The sequence below is a fragment of the Monomorium pharaonis genome, chromosome 1 (assembly GCF_013373865.1).
Source record: "Monomorium pharaonis isolate MP-MQ-018 chromosome 1, ASM1337386v2, whole genome shotgun sequence".
In the NCBI taxonomy this organism is placed as follows: Eukaryota; Metazoa; Arthropoda; class Insecta; order Hymenoptera; family Formicidae; genus Monomorium; species Monomorium pharaonis.
The window spans coordinates 22,147,119-22,169,873 of record NC_050467.1 but is presented as its reverse complement, the minus strand read 5'-3'; the positions used below and the strand labels follow the sequence as shown (position 1 = coordinate 22,169,873).

The 22,755-nt window shown below is 38.9% G+C and overlaps 1 protein-coding gene across 11 annotated transcripts in view; it reads right to left on the bottom strand.

Moving 5' to 3' along the window:
- The window catches only part of LOC105841127 (potassium/sodium hyperpolarization-activated cyclic nucleotide-gated channel 3), a 130,043-nt gene that overhangs the window by 51,913 nt on the left and 55,375 nt on the right, over positions 1-22,755 (bottom strand). For all 11 annotated transcript variants that reach the window (XM_036293627.1, XM_036293629.1, XM_036293644.1 and 8 more), the window contains 2 exons: positions 6,262-6,620; positions 2,594-2,864 (listed from right to left, as the gene is read on the bottom strand). In XM_036293627.1, coding sequence (XP_036149520.1) covers positions 2,594-2,864; positions 6,262-6,620 — 630 coding nt within the window. The remainder of the gene's footprint in view (positions 1-2,593; positions 2,865-6,261; positions 6,621-22,755) is intronic.

Below are 22,755 nucleotides of genomic sequence, written 5' to 3'. Positions count from 1 at the left end.
TAATATACCGTAATCTTCGCGCATATTTCAATGAAATTGATCTCTCTTGGAATATATTAAACTTTGGAGTAATATTAACATTTTTTATAAGACTATTTCAAAAAGGCATAATTTATATAAGATAAAGCCAATAAAAACAACGTGATGTAATTTCCATAATATTAAACTATTGAAATTGTCTTTTCTTTGACAAGAAAAAAAATTGGATGATACTTGCACACATTTAAATAACACATATATATATATACATATATATATATATATATATATATATTAATTCGAGGGCATATGTCCCCCGCTGTGCTACGTTCGAATAAAACACACGAGTCAGACGCGAGAGCTTATATGACATTTATTATATGGATACCAGATATATATGATAACGATTGGAAAATGGAGCACCATTGACGCTCGTTTGTATAATTTAGCAGCTGGATATTAGCGCTGCACGTCGCGCAAAGAACGACCGCTGGTCGTTACGCTCGTTTCTGCCGCGGAAGATATCGCTGCCATTAACGGAGGAACGAATTAAAGTTTCAATGCCCACGAGAGTTGGTCTCGCGTTTTAGTGGAATCGTAGAGAAGGCTGCCGGAGAGGATCCGATGTCCTCCGCACTGCCGGTAATTAGCCAAGATTCCGAACGGAAGCGCCGGGCAATTTTAACCAATTGGAACGACAAACGCCGCCGCTGCTGCCGAGTCCGCGGCCGAGTCGAGTGTACTGTTTCGCGCGTTATGGAACGGCACGGTCCTCTGTGCACAGTTAATATCGGCAATTTGACACCGGAACGAGAGGGGCTATTCGCTCGCTTACAACTGCGAATTTCGTCCCTTTGATTGCTCTTTCGCCGCGGAAGAGTTTTAAACTCGCACAATCGATGGATATTAAGGGTCGGTTGTTCCAACTTCTTGGTAAATTTATCTATCAGGTAAATATATGTTTGCCTTTATTTATTTAAGAAAAGAAATGAAGATAGACACATGCTTACCTGGTAGACAAGTTTACCAAGAAGTTGGAACAACCGACCCTAAGCAAACTAAAACTAATCTTCCGTAAATTAATCGAAGGTTAGATTGCTGGATGTTACGAGAGAAAGTTGTATTTCAGTTTGCCTTCCTCGATTTCGCATTATGTATTCCGTGTTATTTAGATGCGCTTTTACTAACAGAAATCCGCAAAATTTACTTAATTCATTCTCTTGTAATCCTTTTTGCCCGACTAATGTTGATTAATAGTTAATTCCGCAAGGGATTACCGTTAATCGCGGATCGCCCATCCATTATCGTTCTCGGTAGACAGACCTTCTTGAACGCTTATTGTCATTCTAATCGATACACTCGTCCTTAAACAGGTCGGCGAGCGCGTCAACATTCTCCGCGAGAAGTTGATAGCACGTGCGCGGATTTCAGTGACCGGATTGTAGCTCGCTATCGATAAGGTAACTCCGGCCAGGAAGCGAAGGCCTGACGGACAAGGCCGTAAAGTTCCCAATGCTATTTCGTCTCCGGGCGAGGTTGACTGGGCTCGACCGTACGTACGCGCGTGTGTACGTACGTATAAAGTAGACCCCGTGATTCTTGCAGAGCCATTGAATATCCCTTTGCGCGACCCAGATCGATTGAACCCGCGAGGAAACTCGTGCTAGCCCCCGTAGGTCAAACGCGCTCTTTTGTGATCCTCGAGATCTCTTCTGTTTGCCGTCGGAGATGTGCGCGCCGCGTCGTCGTCTCGAAAGCCTGAACGACGAACGAAATCCGGATACGGCAGATATTTTACTGCAGCACAAAGGCGCTAGTTTACGTTGCCCGGGGTCGCAGTCAAGCCGAAAAGTTTCGGGTTGCCGGTAAGCCGACACGACCCGTTGATTTACGCCCGCCTCGCTCAGGCCACTTTTGTCATTTATCACTCCCGCTAGCGTCCGGCATACACGTAACATATTCGAGTAACAAATTTTTTTTTATAACGTCACTCTACATCCAAGGGTAGTGACTGTTAAAATTAAATTAATTGTATCGTGCCAACGATAAAAATGACTGGCATAATCGGATAATAATTTTTTATATCGCTTCAAAAGCAAATTTCGCAAAGAGAAGTAATTTTTCATTTTCTACTATTTCCTTTTAAAATGTCTGCAGTAAGGTAGTCAATCTCGCAAAAAACATTTCGTGATTAATGTGATTCACGTTAAGTGTTGGGGGAAAATAAATTTTTTTTTCTTCCTTTTTGCGAGAGAGAATGAATATTAATATTGCAGCAGCTTGTATAATACAGCATCCAATTATTATAGTAACTTGTATCACACATTGCTGTTTTAATATGCGTTATTTATATGTAGTTAGCTCTCAACGGCTAAGCGTAAACTTTACGTCCCGTGAGAAGCAAGCGCATGCAGAATTTTGTTCTCTTTTATGGAAAACGCGGGGACCGAGTTTATTCAAGCAGACTTAGATATGAAGATGCGTCTGAGGACTCTGAGGCAGGTCGGTATTTCTTGGGTGGGACTGCACGCTTTCCAACCGGAACGAATACGATAACGCGAAATACTGACGTGCCCCGAATCGAACGAGATCAGTTTCTAGTTGAAAGACATACCGAAAATTGGAGCAAGGATGGATGACACAATGACCAGCGGTTTTCTGTCTGATCCGTTCCTTCATAAGCGCCTTCTTGCTGCCGAAGAGTTTCATGGCCAGCTTGTTGTCCGTCGGCTGGAACAGGGCCTGAAGCTGATTCTTCAGGAAGCTCTGCTTGACCTCCTGGCCCGGGAGGCCCGGGCCCGGTTCCTCCTTCGGCGTCCCATAGAGGGATACGTCGTCCACCCCGAAGTGAACCTTCCCGCTGCCCTTGTAATTCATCTCGTTGCCTGCAACAGGGTCGTCAGGTCAGTGCCGGCGACAGTCGTTCGTTATTTCGCGAACTGTTATCGTCATCCGATAACGCGCCCGTAAAATCACTCGCGCCCGTCCGATAAACCCGGAGTTGAATTTAGCGCGATAGCGGCCGCACAAAGCACAAATCGTGAACTGCCTACAAGCATAACTGAACTCACGTCATCCGATAGCGCCGACACCGTATGACTTAATGTCGTTAACCCGCGAAAGTATCTTTATGGCTCGCGAAGTTTGCTGTGTGCAAATTTGACGGGACTTTTTAGAACTTGCATACGATTGGGATGAGTAAATTTACTTGTCCGTTTTTCAAAAACGTTAATTGTTTTTTATAAGTTTAAATTAAATTGGACAACTGAATTGTTAAAATGTATGTGTCGCGACACACACATTTGCACGCACACACACTCGGAAATTTCGTTACATCCGTATCTTTGTTTTCTTGCCACGTCTTTGACGGTATAATTATACTTTTTTTTCTTAAAACAAAAAAATTTTTCTTGAAAGCTATTTAGTTTAGACTTTTATGCACGCTACAATAACGTATACACAATTTTCCTGGTTTACACGTTAATTTTGAATAATTCTATTGCAATATAAATGTCCCGTCCCAATTTAATTTTCTAATTGCAAATTAATCATGTAAATAACTAATGGAATACTTTTACACATAATTATGTTATTTATTATACGTATACATTGCGTAATCCACCGATAATATTAATTCTAACTCTCATGCTTTTTTTATTACTTAAATGATTTTTATGTTATTTGTGGAAGTTTGGTTTAAGTAATAAAAACGAGAGGAAATCAAGAATGCAATTGTTTGTGTCCTCCCTTCCCAAGATAAGCCACCGATCAAGTCGCTGGCTATCGATAATCGCATAAACCTTTTACGATTTATCAACACTCACCGGATTTACGCGGTTTACGAACGCCCCATAATGTCCAAGTCGAGATAAACTCCTGGTACGATCCCGACCGGGAGCCAATATCGCTCGATTTCATACCGTCTCGCGACGGCGTGGCGCCCCGCTGCAACAGCGGCTTTTCCTGCGCCGCGAAAACGGATCTTCCTTCATCGACGTCGACGTGCGCGGCCGCCATGACGAGTTCGCGGACGGGAACGAGATGAAACAGAATATCGCGTTGACCCGGTCGAAAGGCAGATATACCGCTCAAGACACGCTTAAGTAACGGAACAAGGACGCGAACAAGCACGAGAAGAGACGCGTATCCCACTGACCGGTTTTAGCCGGACGAACGAGTACATATTGCCCGGTTCTTCTTTTTTTCCATATGTTGGTGTACGCTAATCCCCGGACGCTCTGCCATGATTCCTGCCGATATACGCGTCGCAGCGGTGTAGGAGATCCAATATCACGATTTATTGCGCTCGTCACGTTGTATCGTATATGATATTCGAGACGAACGGAATGGCGTTGCTGCGTTTTAATCGTAATCAACAAGAAAAAAAAAAAGAGAGGAAAGAGAGGAACGAAAATCATTGTAGCGCTTCATACATTGTTATTTAAACAATTTCATATTCATCAGAACATCTGTGTTAATTTAGTAGATGAAATTCAAATCAACGTTGATTTCAGGTATTCAGAATTTTTTGCAGATTGAATTTCTCTGTTTTCGTATGACGTTTAAGAATTTGTTTATTATTTTGTTTATTATTTTTTAGAGAAGAAAAGAGGAAAAAAACTTCGCGTATATTTGCGCAAAATGTTAAATGTCAGTCGTTTATTGTATTCAAGTTGTTTATTGTATCCAGTTTATCATCATATATTTCCGCGAAGTTCTGTCGCGTTTGTATTGCAGCGAATATTATATGATGCATCTAAAATCAGGAAAACGAGATGTCTACAACGGTTTATGTTTTGCTGCAAAGGATGCAGCATTGAATTTGAATTTATAAATTCGCTTAAGTACGGTGCTAAAAATCCCACATATTATCGTTATTAATTTATATGAGCGTGTTAAATCATTCTTATTTTAAATAGCCTTATCTCGAAAAAAAAAAAAACTTTTGAGTATGGTAATCGTTTCTCTCGAAACGTATCCCATTGCATTATACATTCACGAAGAGCGTATCCTGTAATATTTAGATTTCCTCTCTCCCTCTCTTTCTTTCGGGGTCTCGCGATGTTTAACGTATTGCATTGCACTATTGATTTTCGCTTTGATATTACTTGCATATCACTTGCATCGTGAAAATTTCGTTTCGCATTTCAATTATTTCCACAACGCGTTCCTTTTTTTTTTAATCATCATCATTAGCATCGAACACTTCGCCAACAAGCACATCACACATTCACATTTGCCCATTGTAGGCGGTGGACAATGTACCCGTTACACGCGTGTGTAAGCGCATGTCACTGATCCGATCAATGATTTATGACATTTCACCGCGAACGCGCCACAATGCGACAGTCGGACTCGCATATATTTGCGAGAAACGAGTTTAATTCGACGTTTACGAGCACTTTGATTCGATTCGGTGGCCCCATGTAGCGCGATGTGCAGTTAAAAATATATATTGACGAATTGCGAATAATCGAAAGTTTAGCCTGTAGTTTCACGTGCAGTTCACTTCCGTGCCATGATTTGCACAACGGATGAACATTACGGTAAGGGTAACGCAGCGTGTAATGCGATCGTACAACTCGTTCCCGTTAGAATTGTATTACTTCATTACGGTGGATTTCATTAATGTCGTCTTTACGTGCATTCTTTATATTCCTCGCAGAAGTTTGTGAAGATCGTAAACTCGATTGGAATTTATAACGGTCGTCAAGCTTGCGTCTTGCATTTTACGCAGATCTCCGTGAAATATCTTCCATATACATCAAGCAAGCTGCTCGTTTATTTGAATTTAATACTTGTACTACATCTGTTTGCACAGCTAACGGTGCGAGTGATAATGCGCTTTCATTTCGAGATTTACAAAAAATGTAGGAGCAATAAAAAAGTATTAAAAATCTACGTTTACATTAACTAACTTATTTATGTAAACGTAAATGTGCAGTCTTTTAGAATTTCGTGAAATGCTATTGTTAATGCATTCAGCTACACACGCTGCATAAAGGTTATTTGTATATCATCATAATCGAATTTCTCCAAACTTTGAAAACATTTACACTTTATGAATTGTTTAATTAGTAGAAGAAACAGCTCGCATATTTTAATCACGTTTTACGTGTGTGAATGGTTCACAGTATATAATGGTAATGCGGACAAAAATTTTCAATCCGCATTTACAAAATTTTGCAATATTTCCGAGTGCGCTCGAGCGATAAAATCAGAGCTGCTGTATTTAAAGATCAAAAGGGAAAAAAATCTCGTGTGTTGCTAACTGACGCTTACCTGTGTCGCCTAGGAAATCGGTGATGAGCAGGGTCTCGTCGTCTAGAGCAGTGACGAGACTGTCCGTGCACGTATTGGTGTTCTCGATGCTGATCTTGATGCTGTCATCTTTGTTGAGCCGTGGAAGATTGTTCGCGGCGGGGTTGTTACCGGCGTGGCAGTTGTTGTTGCCGACCTGCTGGCCGAGCTGGTGATGAGGAGAGCGCACGGATTCGGTGCTGCTGGTGTGCAAACTCACCCCCGTGGTCGCCCTACCGTTCACCAGCCTTAGGCTCGGTGCCCGACGGCCGCCTCCACCACCGCCGCCACCCGAGCCGGTCACAGAACGGCCGCCAACGCCGCCGCCGCCCTCGCCCTCCCTGCAACAAAAATTGTCTATTTTATAAGTGTGTTCCTCCCCTTTTATTCCTCGCTGCAAGCACAGGGAAGCGTACTTCGGATAGGGCTCGCGAACCTTCGTAGAAGTTACTCCGCCTTTTTTCAATCAATGAAAAGTCAACCTCTTGCGGAGGGTTTTTTTCAGTTCCAGGAAATTTGACGAGAGTCTACAGCGAAGGACACGTTTTGCTGTTGCCGCGATCCTATTTGAACGTGCTATCTTCTTAGAGATTTTAGAAGAAAAGAATGTATAGCAGAGGTAACTCTATTTTAGAGAATACATCAAAGAAAAATTGGAATCGGAGCAACGGCGCGGCGCGGCGCGATACCGCGCATACGTATTATTATGGAAATATTTGCAGCGACGTACGTTTCGTATGTAGCACGGCGATTCGACACAATAGGGTACCGCGAGCCTTTCATATTTTCCAAGAGTGCTTCACAGGAATATTAAAATGAGATTTTGCAAAATTGAATTTCGTGAATGTAGATAAATAAATGTTACTTTTTAATTTCAAGATTTTAACTATTTGCCTGTTCAACTTGAGATCAATCCATTGCGCGTACCGTCGAATATGCTACATAAAATTCCATTAGCGTTCGGCTTTATTTTTCAATTCTTCAATAAAGATCATATTTGGCGAGGTTCAACGATTTTTTTAATTTTGACGTAAGAGACGAGTTCTGATCCGACAAGATTCTTCCACAAAATACAGTAGCTTTTCTGCGTAATATATTACACGTATATTTTCAAAATAGACATTTGGGAGAAAGCTAGGGAGACGATCTAATGGTCAATTACGCGTGACGCCGATCGCCGCTGGTATCGACAGCTCGTTCGACGTGATATCTGATACAGTAACGTCGATAATGCGTTTCTTCGTCGTCATGATGTCGCACGTATTTTCAGTTTCCCGCGAAACATCCATGGCACTTCGCGACGACGCTGCAAAAAAAAAAAAATCGCGAACGGCAATAAATAATTTTCCCCGCATAAACGCGAAAGTGCTGGATTAACGGTGGATTTTCGCTATTGGCACGCAAGCCCCGGCGCTCGTTCTTCTTGCATACCAACAAGTATCGATATCGCGAATGGGAACGCGCGGGCATGACACCAACTGCAACGAAAGTGCAATGTTATCGCATTCTCACGCTTTACGCACACGGCATAAATCAAATACGTTCGCGTGCCTCGGGATCAAATTGTATTACCGAAATTGTTAGGAACCACAACTGATGGACAGAGCAGGCAATCTACGTCGGAGTAACTTCGTCAATTCCGATCACGTTCCGTAAGGCATACAAAATTAGTTGATCATTAAACGGTCATTGCTAGCCCGATAACTTTTACTTAACCAACGTTTGAAACATTTTAAAATGTTAAAGATATAAAAATTTACGCGATTTTTTGAGACATTTTACAATTTCGTATAAAATAATTCGATAATATTAATAATAAGATAATAAAATAAACAATTAATAATAATAATATTCGGTAAATTGATTTACAACTATTTTCTTTATCAAGTTGAATTTTTTTACATAAAAATCGAGAAAATTTATATTACATAATTGAATAGTAAGCACATATTTATATTTTTTCCTGGAGTACTATGTTATTATTCTAAAATGGTTTTATGTTATGAATGAAAGATAAATAATAGTTAATTTATTAAGTCAAAGCGAAACACGTTAAAAATAACTTGAGATAAAATTTTATTAATTAACTATTAATAATCTTAAATGTATATGTATTTTGTGTGTACTTAAATGCATTGATAAATTATTTTTATTGCAATATAAAATATTGCGATATATTTCTGTAACATAAATTTTAAGTGCCCTCGTTTTATATTTTTCTAAGCAATAGTCGAAAATAACAATTTCCGCCACGCTGTGCTGCGCTGCACGTCCATCCGTCCGTTTTACGCATTCGACGGAAGAATAACAAATTGTCGGAAATTTTATCGTGTCGATCTAAAGTACGATAAAGTACGGTCGCATATTAAATCACGTAGTTCGTAATAATTGCACGTCAACGTGACGAGCAAATAAACCAGGCGTCAGGAAAGACGTCGGAAAAGACACGTAAAAATAGCGGACGCGGTGCATCATTCTCTCCTTGCGCGCAAGTCGCGTTTACAAGGTGGATACTTTTCTTCCGAAAAGGTTGCTCGCGTGAAAGAAGCAACAGTAGCAATAGATAAGAGAAGACCACCAATAAGAAGTGTTCTACGAAGTGGAACATGTCTCTCGATATATAAAATGGAAAAGTGAAGCGATAGAAACGGAGATAGGTCGGAGAAGTCGAGGAAATGCAAGATGAGAAAAAGGAAAAGAAAATATGAGATAGGAATCGAATGTACAGGCTGTTCTAGTATCCAACAAATATTAATTATTCTGTAATTATCCGGCCGCAAACAAACTGCGAGATTATAATTTATTTTAAAAGTATATCAGATTTTCGCGAGCCCTAATTCTTTTACAGGGCTGCGTAATAGAGAAATTAACTATATCGATTAAATTTTAAAATTTTATATACAAATAGATTTATTTAAATTACATTCCCGATTTTTTGTTTTACATAAACAGTTAATATTTTTACACATTTGTAAAAAAAGTACTTTATTTCGGCTGAAAATATTTTCATCGCAAATTCCATCTCGTTTTAATTTATTTTGAAAAATCTATTTTCCTTTTTATTTCGTCCTTTAATTAAAAAATCAGCTCTTGCTATTCCATATAATTTTATTATTTCGGTAATGTGGATTTAATTAATACTTCTCATTTAAATCATAGAGAGATGTAGTTTTTGGTGCAGCAGCAACGGATATGCGCACATGTCCAGCTGTAGAGCTAAATCTTGTTTAGAGAAACCGGCGATGCGATTGTATGCACCACTCGATTCGTGTATGTGTGCGTGCATGTTCGAATAAACCTCTAGTTAGCGCTGGAATCTATTTTAAGAAATCTCCCCGCCGGGCAATGCGGTCGACCGCGGCAAAAAGCATACGAGTTGAGATGTATGCGCCTCTCGAAAATACAAGACTGCCGCGCCGCCGGTGGAAAAAAGAGTGTCAAGGTTCGGTTTCGATTGCTATAGCTTTTCTCAATTTGCCAAATGGCACGGCGAGCCGAGGGAACGACCTGACCCGACTGTCTTTGACGAGGCTGTGCCATCGACGCGGATATTGGCCTTGGATGAACGGGGGTGTAATGGACCTTACGCCTTACAATGGCAATTCCTCTTAATTTTTACTAATGCATGATATTTTACGATATTTCGACAGAGACTGCTCTTATTATTGGACTTTTTAATTCAATTCCATTATTTTATAATGAAATTAAATTTGCAAAATGCTAATTGTCGATGAACATAAACCTTTTTCTTCAGTTCGATCTACTAAAAGAACTATTTTTAAGACAATGAATCTTTGACTTTAATGGGTGACGATGCTACACCATAAATGTTATAATGGTGGAACGTTAGTCATTTAAAGGAAATCGGAAAAGTTGGTATTTGCGATAATCAGAAAGAAAGGAAATTATATATTTGCCGAACTATGCGGTATAGATTTTCTGTCTTATGCTGTTTGCTTTACGTATGATCGTGCCTTCGTTTCTCGACCTCAATTTATCATGTTCTATCGAAAGGCGAATCGAATTGAACGTAAATCAATATTGACGCCGCATCTTGCTTCGGTGGCGAGGACGAAGTTCGTAATATGCAGCAGAATCTTCTAATCGCGAAATACCCAAACCTAATTAAAATTAAGATAGTTCATATTCATAAACACTCTAGTAATCAATACAGTGTCGCATTAGCAATCACGATTCTGCAGTATGGCGAATTATAAATGTTTCCAAAACTGCGCGCTAAAAATAAATTACATACTTTTGAATTGTGTGATTTACGCTTGGCGAATAACTGCCCGATAGTTTAAATTAAGATAGCTTTTTTTTATTGTTATTAATTAGAATGTTACATATAATTGTTATAATATCATATATGCCATGAAAAATGTATTCGTATAATTATTCAACAGGGTATTTCTATTTTTCTATCTAAATACAAATATCCTATTTTATAATTATTATATTTATTTCCGAAATCTAAGGAGGTTAATCGTAACGTGAAATTAGATTTTGCACGATATTTTGGTATATAATTTGAAATTGTATATGCTGCGCGAATGTTTGTTAATTACGCACGTAACTCACTAAGTGCACGTTCTACTTGGAATTGAATTTATAATTACGGCTTTCGACTATGATTGTTTGTATAAGTGAATTTAACCGATTAATTGGATTCAACAAGACAGTTAAACTTCTAATAAGAATAACCAATCTTTTTTAACACATATTTCTGTTAAAAGTGTATATTGACTATTGACTGCAACGATTACAGTTGATTTATAAGTTTTTTTTAGTAATTAAAATGCAAGTAACGTTTATAATTATGTCTTTAGAGCGTTAATGCGCTTTACGATTCTACAAGTATTTATTATTTCAGGCTCAATGATGTATTAAATACAATTTAATAAAATACAATACAATTTAAAAAAAGTTAATTTTTTTCATCAGACATATCAGCATAAAAATGCTTTATTGTAAAGAATATTTTTTTTGCGTAATTACAGCTCTACGATATTTTGGAGAGACTATGTCTTTTACTAATTACGATAAGTCATGATAAGATGAATTAAAAAATATATTTTAGTTTCTTATATAGTGGCAAAAAAGTCTATTTTGCAAAATATACAAAAGAACATTGAATATTGGATGTTAATTTTGACGATAAACTTTAAGGGCTTCAAAAAATTTCAATGCTATGCTTTGATGCCTTTATTTTTCCTCTAGTAGAGTTTCGATAGCGGCAGCCATTACCAGCAGCTTTTTAATTTTTATTAAGAACTCTGGTATTGAGTCTTTGAATTAAGAAAAAAACATATACTCGTGCAAAGGATCCATTTTAATTTAACGACGAAGTTTCGTCACTTGGTTACACGACTCGACTTTTTACGGTGCGTGTTCTTGCAACATTTTTATTGAATACTAAAAAGCTTTTACTATTTCTCGTTTCCGAACAGAATATCCTGTCCTTTTATATGTCTTCGACTTTCTGCCATTTCGATGCGCAATGTTCATACATTTGTTCGGCGCGGGGGCAATGCAATTCCGACATTTCGGTACTACGCGACGCGAATTCGAGCGTTTGCCTCGGCGTCGCGTAACAACAGAGTTTCATGGTCCAACGAAAAACTATTATCGCCGTTATTGTCACTGCCCGTAACGATGAAACCGGTGTGGTGTCTTCGATCGACCGCATTTTCCTTTAAACTAAATAGAGCGGAGTAGAGGAATTATAAATTTCGGACAGCGGACATTTGTGTCTTCATATTTTTGTAATTTCATAATTTGGCTGGACAAAGGTTGAAATTACTCATGCGAGATAGTATTTTAGAACGTCCAGAAATCCATTATTTTTACAGGACGATGGTCAGTATAGATATATATGTAGTCGCTCGAGATTGCATGCATATTTACTGACCACACAAAAATCGCACGTTGTCGGTGATGACTTTTAATTGTCTCCTATTCGAAAACTATGAAATCCCGGAACCAAGAAGGACAACAAAGATTTATTCTAATTTTACAATTTCTCATTTCATTGCTGATATTATTTAGAGCACTGAAGATGATACGAAAAGAGCAATTTATGCTTTAATTATACATAATATGCATCCAATTCTTCTTACGTATTACGAACTTGATGATATATTTTCTCGCACACTATTCTTAGCTCTCTCCGCTCTAACTTTTTAATCTTTTTTTTCTGATAGATATCCGTCCTTATCGAGATAAAGTATCACGATTTTTTTGTATAATTTTAGTCAACGACTTTCTGTTCTACTCGTTATCAACTCACTCGACAAGATTTGACGTTTCTTCGCATGAAACCGCACCAGAAGTCGAGCTTGAAAGCTCGAGGTAACGAGTTGAAATGAACAGAACGCCTTTCACATAGCACAGAAATATGCCCACCCCGGCTGCCCCGGCAATTTATAACAGCGAATTTACGCCGTTGGGACGTACAAGCTCGCCCGTCATAGTGCATTAAACATTCCGCATATTAAACGCTCCGCTGCTTATGAGTAACAGTACGACCCCAAGTGATATCAGTTGGAAAGAAAAAACATTTTAACGTATAATGCAATCTTTCCTTTGCTGTCCTTTGAAACAGCTCTGTAGAGACGGGACAGCGATGAAACTTTTAGCACGAAATAATTAACAATTAATTTTTTAATGACGTAAATGTTGAAGCAGATTGGTAAAGAGAGAAAACTCGAATTAACTCTTTTAGATAAGTTTCAGAATTTATATGCGCAATATGTATTTTGGAGTAAAATAATTAAAAAGTTGAATGAAGTTCTCTGTAAAGCTCTCCATCTTCGCGTTATAAAGTTTATATGTTTCTTTTTAATATGACTGTAACAAAAATGTGCCAAATTGAGTTTAGTGCTTTATATAAATTGTTATTTGCTCAATTTTTATTTTACTTACTTTCGAGGATGTACCTGTACACGTTAGAGTGCACGTATTGTCGCCGCGTATTCAGCGCACACATTGTTGTCACTTTCATTCACGCACACTTGGCGAAGTCCAACAATGCAGCGATTATGTTCGGGTGACGTACATGTGTCACTTCGCACACCGGCCTCGTATGTGCGATACGCTCGAGGTAATTTAGAGTAATTATGTCAGAAATCAACAATAAAACACCAAACAAGGCACTCTAAGAACAAGAGTAGGCGACGACGTCGCGCGGCGTGACACTGACATCTAAATAACGTTCAAATTTGTTACGTTCACCGGTAAAGGTATAAAAGACTGCGAATATTATGTGCAACACTAATTTACTTGCAATTAATAAATATTCATTGCGCTTATATCGCGATACAATTAAACCTTGACTTCAAACCTCGTTATCGCGATGTTTTTGAATTTTCCGGATACAATTCAAGGTAGGGGAATACTTCAAAGCTGAACGCATATTATATTGGAATACTTTTGTAGAACGATTTTCATGGACGCGTACAACGGGTAGGGGAGTTGATTCTGATTTTGAACATGCATTGTGATCGTTCACGGATGTATGCGAATGTATGCCCGACACATTTTTCGCTGACGACACGACACGTTTTACATGTTTGTTGATCCTGCGAATCGAGATCAAAGGATCGAGGCGCGGCCGTAACGATGACACAAAAGATTTTTGTTATAAATTCGCGGGCACGTTTTAAGCTCTGGGTTTGTCTTATGGCGAGTCGGCGCGCAATTTACTCTCCGTGCAATCCCCGGGAGGCTTACTCTCTCGATTGCTAGGGGGAAAAAAAAGCGGGCTTTACTGACCCATTTACTTGCGCAGGCCGATTCGTTTGGATTAGCAGTACCTAGTTATACGTCCCATGGAACACGATTCTTATGCCGGCTTATCGGCCTTAACGCATTTGCGACTACTTGCATCACCGGCATGTTGCGCCGTAAAAAATATGCAGCTTGCTCGCGACGCTAATATCAAAGAATATCCAACAAAATTATAATAAATTAATTTTTACATTAATTTAATTTTGACTGAATTAAAGTAGATAAAAGAGATGCATTATGACCATCGTGTTTATGATCGAAATATATTAGAGGAAAATTTTGTAAATTATATAATATTGAAATTGAAATTAGAATTAAAATTTAAAGCCCCATTAAAAACAATTGTGTGATATTGATAAAGCTTGCGTTCGGTGGATAATAAGAATAGTTTATCGTAAATATGTTAATGTATTCATTCTTTGAAAGCATGCATATTCATCAGAGTCATTCTCTATTCGGTTGACATAATCAGAGTTCGATCCCCCGCATTTCGCGGAATTTTCCGCGTATCCGTTGCTACGATATCAAATCAAGTTTAACATTTAACCCTGTATATGTCATGGCGTAGGTTTCAACATTAAATCCACGCTACGGAGTACCAACAACGCATTTCCATATTCCGTATTTATTCAACGATATCTAAAATTGGATACTCGTAGTTAGTTGCTTTAACGGACTTTCATTTTATGTGATAAATCGACGGGATTTTCGTATGCAGCGATTTGTTTTAATCCGCGATACGTCAAACACCAGGAATTGATTATGGAAACGGATTTTTAACTCTCGACCTTGCCCGAATTTCGTTTGACGGATGATCCCTCGATGAGATCATGCTTTTTCACAAAAACGCAGCACTTCCGGCTCCCATAAATGTGTATCGGTACACTGAATTTATTTCGTCGATTTCCCGATGATGTATATTCGAGATTTATGATGAAGATTCGCGGTACAATATAAAATTGAGTGAATAGAATTTTCTTGGCTGAATCTTTCGACATAATCAGTGGCAAGAAAAATAATTAATCACCTGTTCCTAATTACTTGTATTTCCTATCTTGTATACTTTTTTGTTGCTGAAATTTACTTTTTATGTTAAAGTAAACGATTTTCTCGCAGACAATATCGATAATAGCGTACAAAATGTCAGAACAGCGGAGGTCTGATCGGCCTAATGACTACATCGACATTGTTATACTGTGTGTCTGATTACGTTGGTTTTGTGTCCCCCGCAGATATTCAAATATATATGCATATAATAGATATGGAAATAACTAGCCGAGGGAGCTCCGCAAACTTTCTCTCGACGATGATATTCACGAAACGGATGACAATCGTGCCGGACAATTCGTTTGCCGTCTGAATGCAGCGCGCGTTGCGTCCCTCGCGAATCGCACAATCGTGCGAATGGCTTAGAATTTTGCGGAATTTCCTATATATGCCAGTACTACGCCATGGAAGTGCACCGCATGAGTTTCGAACGCGGTACGGCCCATATCTCCTTTGCTCCGTGACGCGAGACGCATTATGCCCGTGGCTTTTTACCCGGTGGATCAGCCTGCAAATGCGGCCTCAATTAATTCCCCGTGAATCGCGAGCTCCGAAATGGCATTGTACCATCGAATCGGCGCGTTATTCTCCGTGACGCGCGCGTCATACACACGCTCCATTCTGTACTTAATTGAGTTTCTTTCCGTTTTGCCTCCTGTTTAACAGTCATTGTGATGTGCGCGAATCGTATCAGGGCTTCTACTATCGCAGATTAAACAACGACATGCGAAACGATTGCCAATTTACATTTATCGAAGGAGTTTTGCGCGATTTTTATGCATCATATATCGCCGCTTTAAATCTTTTTTTTAATGCTTCAATTTTTCTCATAAATAATTATAGCGCATTAAATACTAATACGACAACGTTATTGTCATATTAATGCATTATTTAAAAAATATTGAAAGCAGTGATGTACCGTATATTAATTTTACCGTGCGAAACTTCTGCCGTACAATCATGTTTACGTGATAAAAATTTTGCGCTCTCTTGTAAATATTCAGTGCAAATACATAATTATCACGCGTTAGCAACCGCACTGCAATTGCAAATAAAAGCATGAATATAAAATAAGTAAAATCGATATTAGTGAATCAAAGGCCGTAGACCAAGCGAGAGAGCGATATTGTAACATTTTTATATAATTGCGAATTTTTATCAAATGGCAAATTAAATGGTAAACAATAGGTCATCTAAATGTCAGTATATTATGACGATAATTTTTTTTTTTTTTTTTTTTTTTTTTTTAATAAACGAATAATTTATTACACGTATTGTGAAGTTTTAGAGCCAACGCACAAGCTTTTTCGTAACGCGTTACGTTACGTCAAGTATTCCACAAACTTAAGTTCGTACTTGAAATTAAACTTAAATCAACGCATACAAAGAAACTTTTAACATAAGTTCTTAAGTTCTTACGTTAAGGATTTCTTTGTGCGTTGATTTAAGTTAAATTTTAAGTACAAACTTAGGTTCATATGGAATACTTAACGTAACGTAACGCATTATGGAAGAGCTTGTGCGGTGGCTCTTGGTTTCATTAAATTATGTACAACTTTCGCATGCACTATGAATGATGAATAATATCTGTATCAATCATTAATCAGTTGTGTACAACATTATGTAAATATAATGTTATCGATACATTTCGCGCTTTCAGTATGCAACGGCCACAATTGATCTTTTTATCATTTTATAAATAATATCCAGAAAATTCATTCAGGTCAAATATCATGACATTTGGAAATCTTTATTAGGTGTAAAAAAAATGACAGTTTTGAGATTATAGGTTCAAAGATGTCACGGGAAGCCATTTGAATGTCAGAGCATATTATTTTATGTTTACATTTAATCAAGAGACATGGTAATATCTCGCATCAAATCACGTAACGCGTAGCGTGTGCTTCATCATTTGTATTTCTATAATTTAATAATACACACATTGATTTTTGAAGTAATTACGTATCAAATAAAATATATTATTTAAGCAAAGAGTAATTACTTAAAAAGTTAACGTGCTATTGAATTATATAAATGACAAGAATATCAAACATTTTTTATCAGTTTAATTTAATAAACTGTTTTCTTCGTACACGTTGACGAAAATTTAGCGTTTATAAAAGCAGTGAGCAATAAACATAGTAATCTGCATAAATCGATTAATAATTGTCTTATATGTGATTTCGCTGGTAACTTTATTAGTATAAAGTATATTTCTACTGGGTATTCATTTACCATTGGTGAAAATAAAACAAAGCCAACTCCAATCGGAAATAGCCTTCTTTTTCAACTGAATTATCTGTGTAAGCACTGTGAGCACCTCCGGGAAATACTTTGCGGAAGTATTGGTCTCATCGGTCTCACTGCCAGCGCACGTAATTCCTATACTTAAACTTAATCGTCCGGACGTAAGTCCAGCCATGCGACTTTTAAAAATTAATCGTATCGAGAAACGAACAACCTTTAATTAATTTTACACATACATACAAACATACATGTTTTATCAAAAATTATTTTGAAATACATATATAAAATACTATTTACTCTGTTTTTATGATGCACTAATTAAAACAGCAATAATTTTATTTTATCCTAATGGAAAAAAAAGGATAGAGAGTGCTCATTTTAATTACTTCACTCTCTTTATGAACAAATGAATTATTTCATTTTATAATGTACAATATAGAAATATCGAGACATGCTAAAGTTCATTTAATTTTTAAGAAGCGAGAGTTATGTAACTGCCTTGTGAAACAATTACAATCTCAAACTTATATGAAGCGTTTCCGACAAAAGGTTAAAAATTTATCTGCAAAGCTTCCAATCATGAAACGAAGTGTACTCTGGTCTATGCCGTCAAACTCCACTCTCATCAATTAAACTTCGAAATATTCGCGTCACACCTACGTCTCTCATTCGAATTCCGCGTTGATGGACCATGGGTCTTCCTGCTAGTTCTCGGGTTTGGCCACCGTGAAGGACACGTGGCACACAGTACGCGCGTACGAGATGGTGAGGATCCTTGAGTATGCCGTTCTCAATGTCAGAATGCTAATTAAAAGTGAACGTTTGAGCAGGCTTTTAGCGGAACGTGTCTCGTTTGTTTTAATCAACCAGCAGCCTCGCAGTCCCATAAACAAAATAACATGTATCTTCTTTGATTATCATAATTAATTAACCAAAATTAACCTCAGAACCGTAGATTTAATAACGGTAGCAATTTGACTTAAGTAGTAAATTAGGCTAGTAGTAAATTATAGCATCGCGTGACTAAAATAGACGTTGATTATAATTTATAGTTTGCAGTATTATGGTGATTAGCATTTCACTTTTTATGCGAGCACTGTCATAATATTAAAATTTGCGGGATGAATTATGTTTCTCGCGTTTCTCATATTTATCTGTATGTCTTCCTGTCATCTACTTTCTTAGCGTTCCTTTTATCAAAAAAATGAGATAAAATTTTTTTATTAAATAAATAGTTATTACATGTTATTAGGTTAGAAAAATTATGACGAATATTTCAATTTCAATTCAAAAGTAGGAAAAGAAAAAACTATATTGATTGATAAAATTTTAAAATTGCAAACTGCACCAGTTGAAATATGTTAACGTAGTAGTGCGTTAATCGGCTTAAAGTACGTTATCTTATCGTTCTTAACGATTTAACCTACTGCTTGCACTGCAGTTGCACCAGCACGATAGAATCAATATTTGCAACATGGATTAAGTCTGGGAAATGTTTGTCGTGTGAATCTAAAAGGAATTTCTGCAGAGGTATTTCATTTTCATTCATTCTTTTGCTCGTTGACACGAAGTTAAAAATGAAAAATCGATAATGAAATAATAAATCAAATAATAGTGACAAGAAGTTATATTTTTAAAAATTCTCTAGAGAGAGAGAGAGAATGAATGAAAAAAATATGGAATAAAAAAAAACAACGTAGCTACTTTTAGTTCAAATACATAAAAGATGAAAAGTTAACTTCAGAAAATTTTAATTAAATATTGCATTAAAGTGACGACAAATAAAATGGTAGACATTCGCTGTTATTTCAGATATTTTTCATATTTATCAAAAAATGTGGTAATTTGTAATCATCCGTAAACTTCAAATATAAGGAATATTTTTGGGAAATAGAGTATGTAATTACAATAAGTGATCGTTAGTCATTCTGATATGCCACACACCTGCATCGACGAGCGCAACGCGGAATAATTAATGAGAAAGACTGCACCAGATGCACATTATACGTGAAAACGATATTATCATACTAAAAAAATTTTCTCCTCACTACAATTTTGCGGTACGTTACGAACTAATTTTAGATTTATTCAAAAGAAATGAGCATGTTGTTGATTATTAAACCTAAAGATCACAAATCATTTTTCTCTGGTATCAATTGTACATACGATCTTTTTCATCGCGATGCAAACTTACCAATAAATAGGCAAGATAACCTTATATAATGATAAATCAATAGGACCGACGGATATCTCTCAGAGCAATATTCTCTCTCAGATCCTTTCCGCATTACATCGTTCGATCTTGGACGAATCAACCGACGCTCCTATGACCGAGACGGAATCTATTCGCGTACTTTTAGTTGCCCGACTCTTACAAAATATATCAGCTGTATTAAATTCGTTTGGCGATCTGAGCGAGGAGAGAAGGTCGGCCGGACGTCGCTTAGGTGGCCACAAATTCGAAACAGGCAAAAAGATGTTTATCAAAGAAAAAAAACAACACAAAATCCTCTTTGCAAAGACTTATCGAAATCCGTGCGCGCGTTTAAGCACGCGCGTGTCGAAACGATCGCACATACGATAAGCGTGGCGAGTGAGCCGAGAAATGCTACCGGGTAATTTTCTGTCATCGTAAAACAGTCGCGATAAGCGTTAGAATATCTGCGATATGCAGATTACCGAGTGCCATAGTCGTTTCAGTGCTCCTTATCCGAACGCTCGCTGTCAGAACAAGAGAATACCGGAGTCTCTCTCTGTCTCTCTCTCTCTCTCTCTCTCTCTTTTCTCTGTAAACCGCTGTACGCGGTGGTCGCATACCGGCGGTATATCGACATTTTCCTGTGATTTTGGAAGTATTCTGTGCATACAAGCGGAAATATCTCCGTCGTTCGTGACACTTTTCCGATAAATCTCAGATCACCCCCTGTTACACGTATCGGCAGTAAAATTGAACCGCTCAATCATTATTTAATGAACGTTTATCATACGAGGTAAATTGAGCAAATTTCGTAAATTGAGTCTAACCTTATTTCGCCCGGACACCAGTTTTATATACCAACCGCCGGTTTTTAAATTGATTAAATGTGTTCCCGCGAGATACGCGGTATTATTTCGCGGTATGCGTTTCCTATATAACAGAGATTTTCTGTCGTTTTAATGGACGCGGCTGACGCGTTTCACATTTTCACTGGGAAATTCCGGAAAGCCCGAGAGAAAGCTTGAATAGCGGAGGCCGCGGTGCACTTGGTGAGAACGCCGCGGAAATACTCTTGCATTTGATTTTGCCCGCCCGTCAAAGCCCAGAAAAGCCCAGACGCACAAACCTCGGAGATCCGATAGAGAACTCTTTGGAAATCGGAAAATCCCACTGAACGTCGCGTCGGCGAGGGAGCCGCGGCAGTCATCCTAAGGAGCTTCCTGCTCTTTCTTCTGAACCGGAAGGAAGCCACGCTTTAGGGGTTGGATCAATCGATCAAGGGAGAGAAACTCCCCTCGCCCGTTCTGTCCGTCGTGCTTTGTGTGTGTCTCTACTTTTCACTTCTCTCGACGCCGCGTGCGTTCACGTCGTCGAAATCGGCGGACATTAGAACGAGAATGCGAAAGGAACGTCACTTTACTTACTGTGCTAATCGTAGCTCGATCTAGCGCACGTCGTCAAGAGGAATTCGAACTCGCGTTCTCCCTGCTTTTTCCTCTTCCGGCTCGCTCAGTACCGCCACGAGCGGACGATTTCTCGGCGGCTCCACGCTCGATTGACTCGAGCGCTACGCGCGATCTTTCACGACGATGGTGCGATTCGTCACCCTAAAAAAAAATCCTCGTCCTTCGTTGGTCCCCTTTAACGTCACGACATCGACCAGTCGTGCACCGAACTCGCGACAGTTTTTGAGTGAGAAGGATTGGTTTGTCCGACAAAACGTGATGATCGAACGCTGATGCACTGAAGCGACAACTAAGTAAATTAATTCTAAGCTAGATAGAGAATTAATTTTGAACTGAGTGATTCCCTGATTGACACGTCGTGTGGTCCCGCGCGAGCACGATTCGTTCCTACGTTGGTAGGAACGAAGTCAGAAACTGTTCGCGAAAAACGGAGCTCGAGCATCAAGCAGCACCGTACGATGTCAGCTGCCGCTGCCGGCTGATTCGAGTCGGGAGTCGGGAACGCGCGCACGTGTCGACGGTCGATCGTCGGACTGTCGCCGGAGCGAGCGGCGGCGAACAGCTGATCGGTGGTGGGTCGAGAGCGAATCGACCGACCTGCCCGACTCCTGCGAACCGACTAAACGCGCTCTCTCGTCGCCGGTTCTCTCTCTGGGTCTCCTCGCGCGGCGTTACCGCAGCCTCCGGCTCGATCGTGACGTGGACGTGTTCTCGTCGGTCGGGATATCCTGGTCCCGAAATCACCGCACGCCCGCGTATCATCAACACGCGTGTGGCGCGGTGCACGTCGTCGGTGACGTGACGCACACGTGCTGCTGAGCCACGAAAAGGTTCGAATTGATCACCTGGCGATTTTCACTCGCTCTGATCGGCTTATGCTTCCACTGCAGCTCGACTAACTGAACTGGGCTGGCTTGACTAAGTGCATGGCTCGAGTAGCTTGCGCTCCGGAACCTCCGTGCTCTCTTTTTCTCTCTTTCTCTCTCTCTCTCTCTCTCTTTCTCTCTGTCTCTGTCTCTCTGCATCTCTCTTTTTCTCTCGCTCTCTAGTCTCATGGGACGACTGATGTTCGAATTGCGCGCTGAGACAAGAGAACGAGTGAGAAAGGAGATGCAAAATTCAGGGCGCAGGGGCACAACGCAGGAGAGAGAGGGACTAAGAGGGATAGAAGAGAGAGAGAGAGAGAGAGAGAGAGAGAGAGAGAGAGAGAGAGAGAGAGGGAGGTTTTCTCCTGACTCCTTGACTTCCTCGTAGCATTTCTCGCACCGACGCGACTTGATTTCTAGATTATTGCAGGTGCATTATTAACCCAGCTCTAAACTAATTCTTCCTTAGTAGTCAATATTTCCCATATTAATCCGGAATTGTAATTCAGACTTCTTGAATACTATGGATATTTTCTTCAATTTATCATCATGATACGTATGACAAATGGACTGAAATAAAATTTTCTTTCTTACGTACCTCTACATTTCTTCTTGCTTTTTTTTATATAAAAATAAATAGAAAATTACATAAATAAATAAAAACAATGAGCAAGGAACGTAACGAATAAACTCGAGCAAAAAAGTGCAGAAGGGAAATTTGCATGAACGTCGAAAATGCAGCACAAAGCGCGAAGAGAAATATTATACATATACATATACGCGTATCCGCATATTGCGGTAGAGTTATTCTGGATTATTACATATATGTATACGTACATATAAAATACAGATTCCTCAATCAATA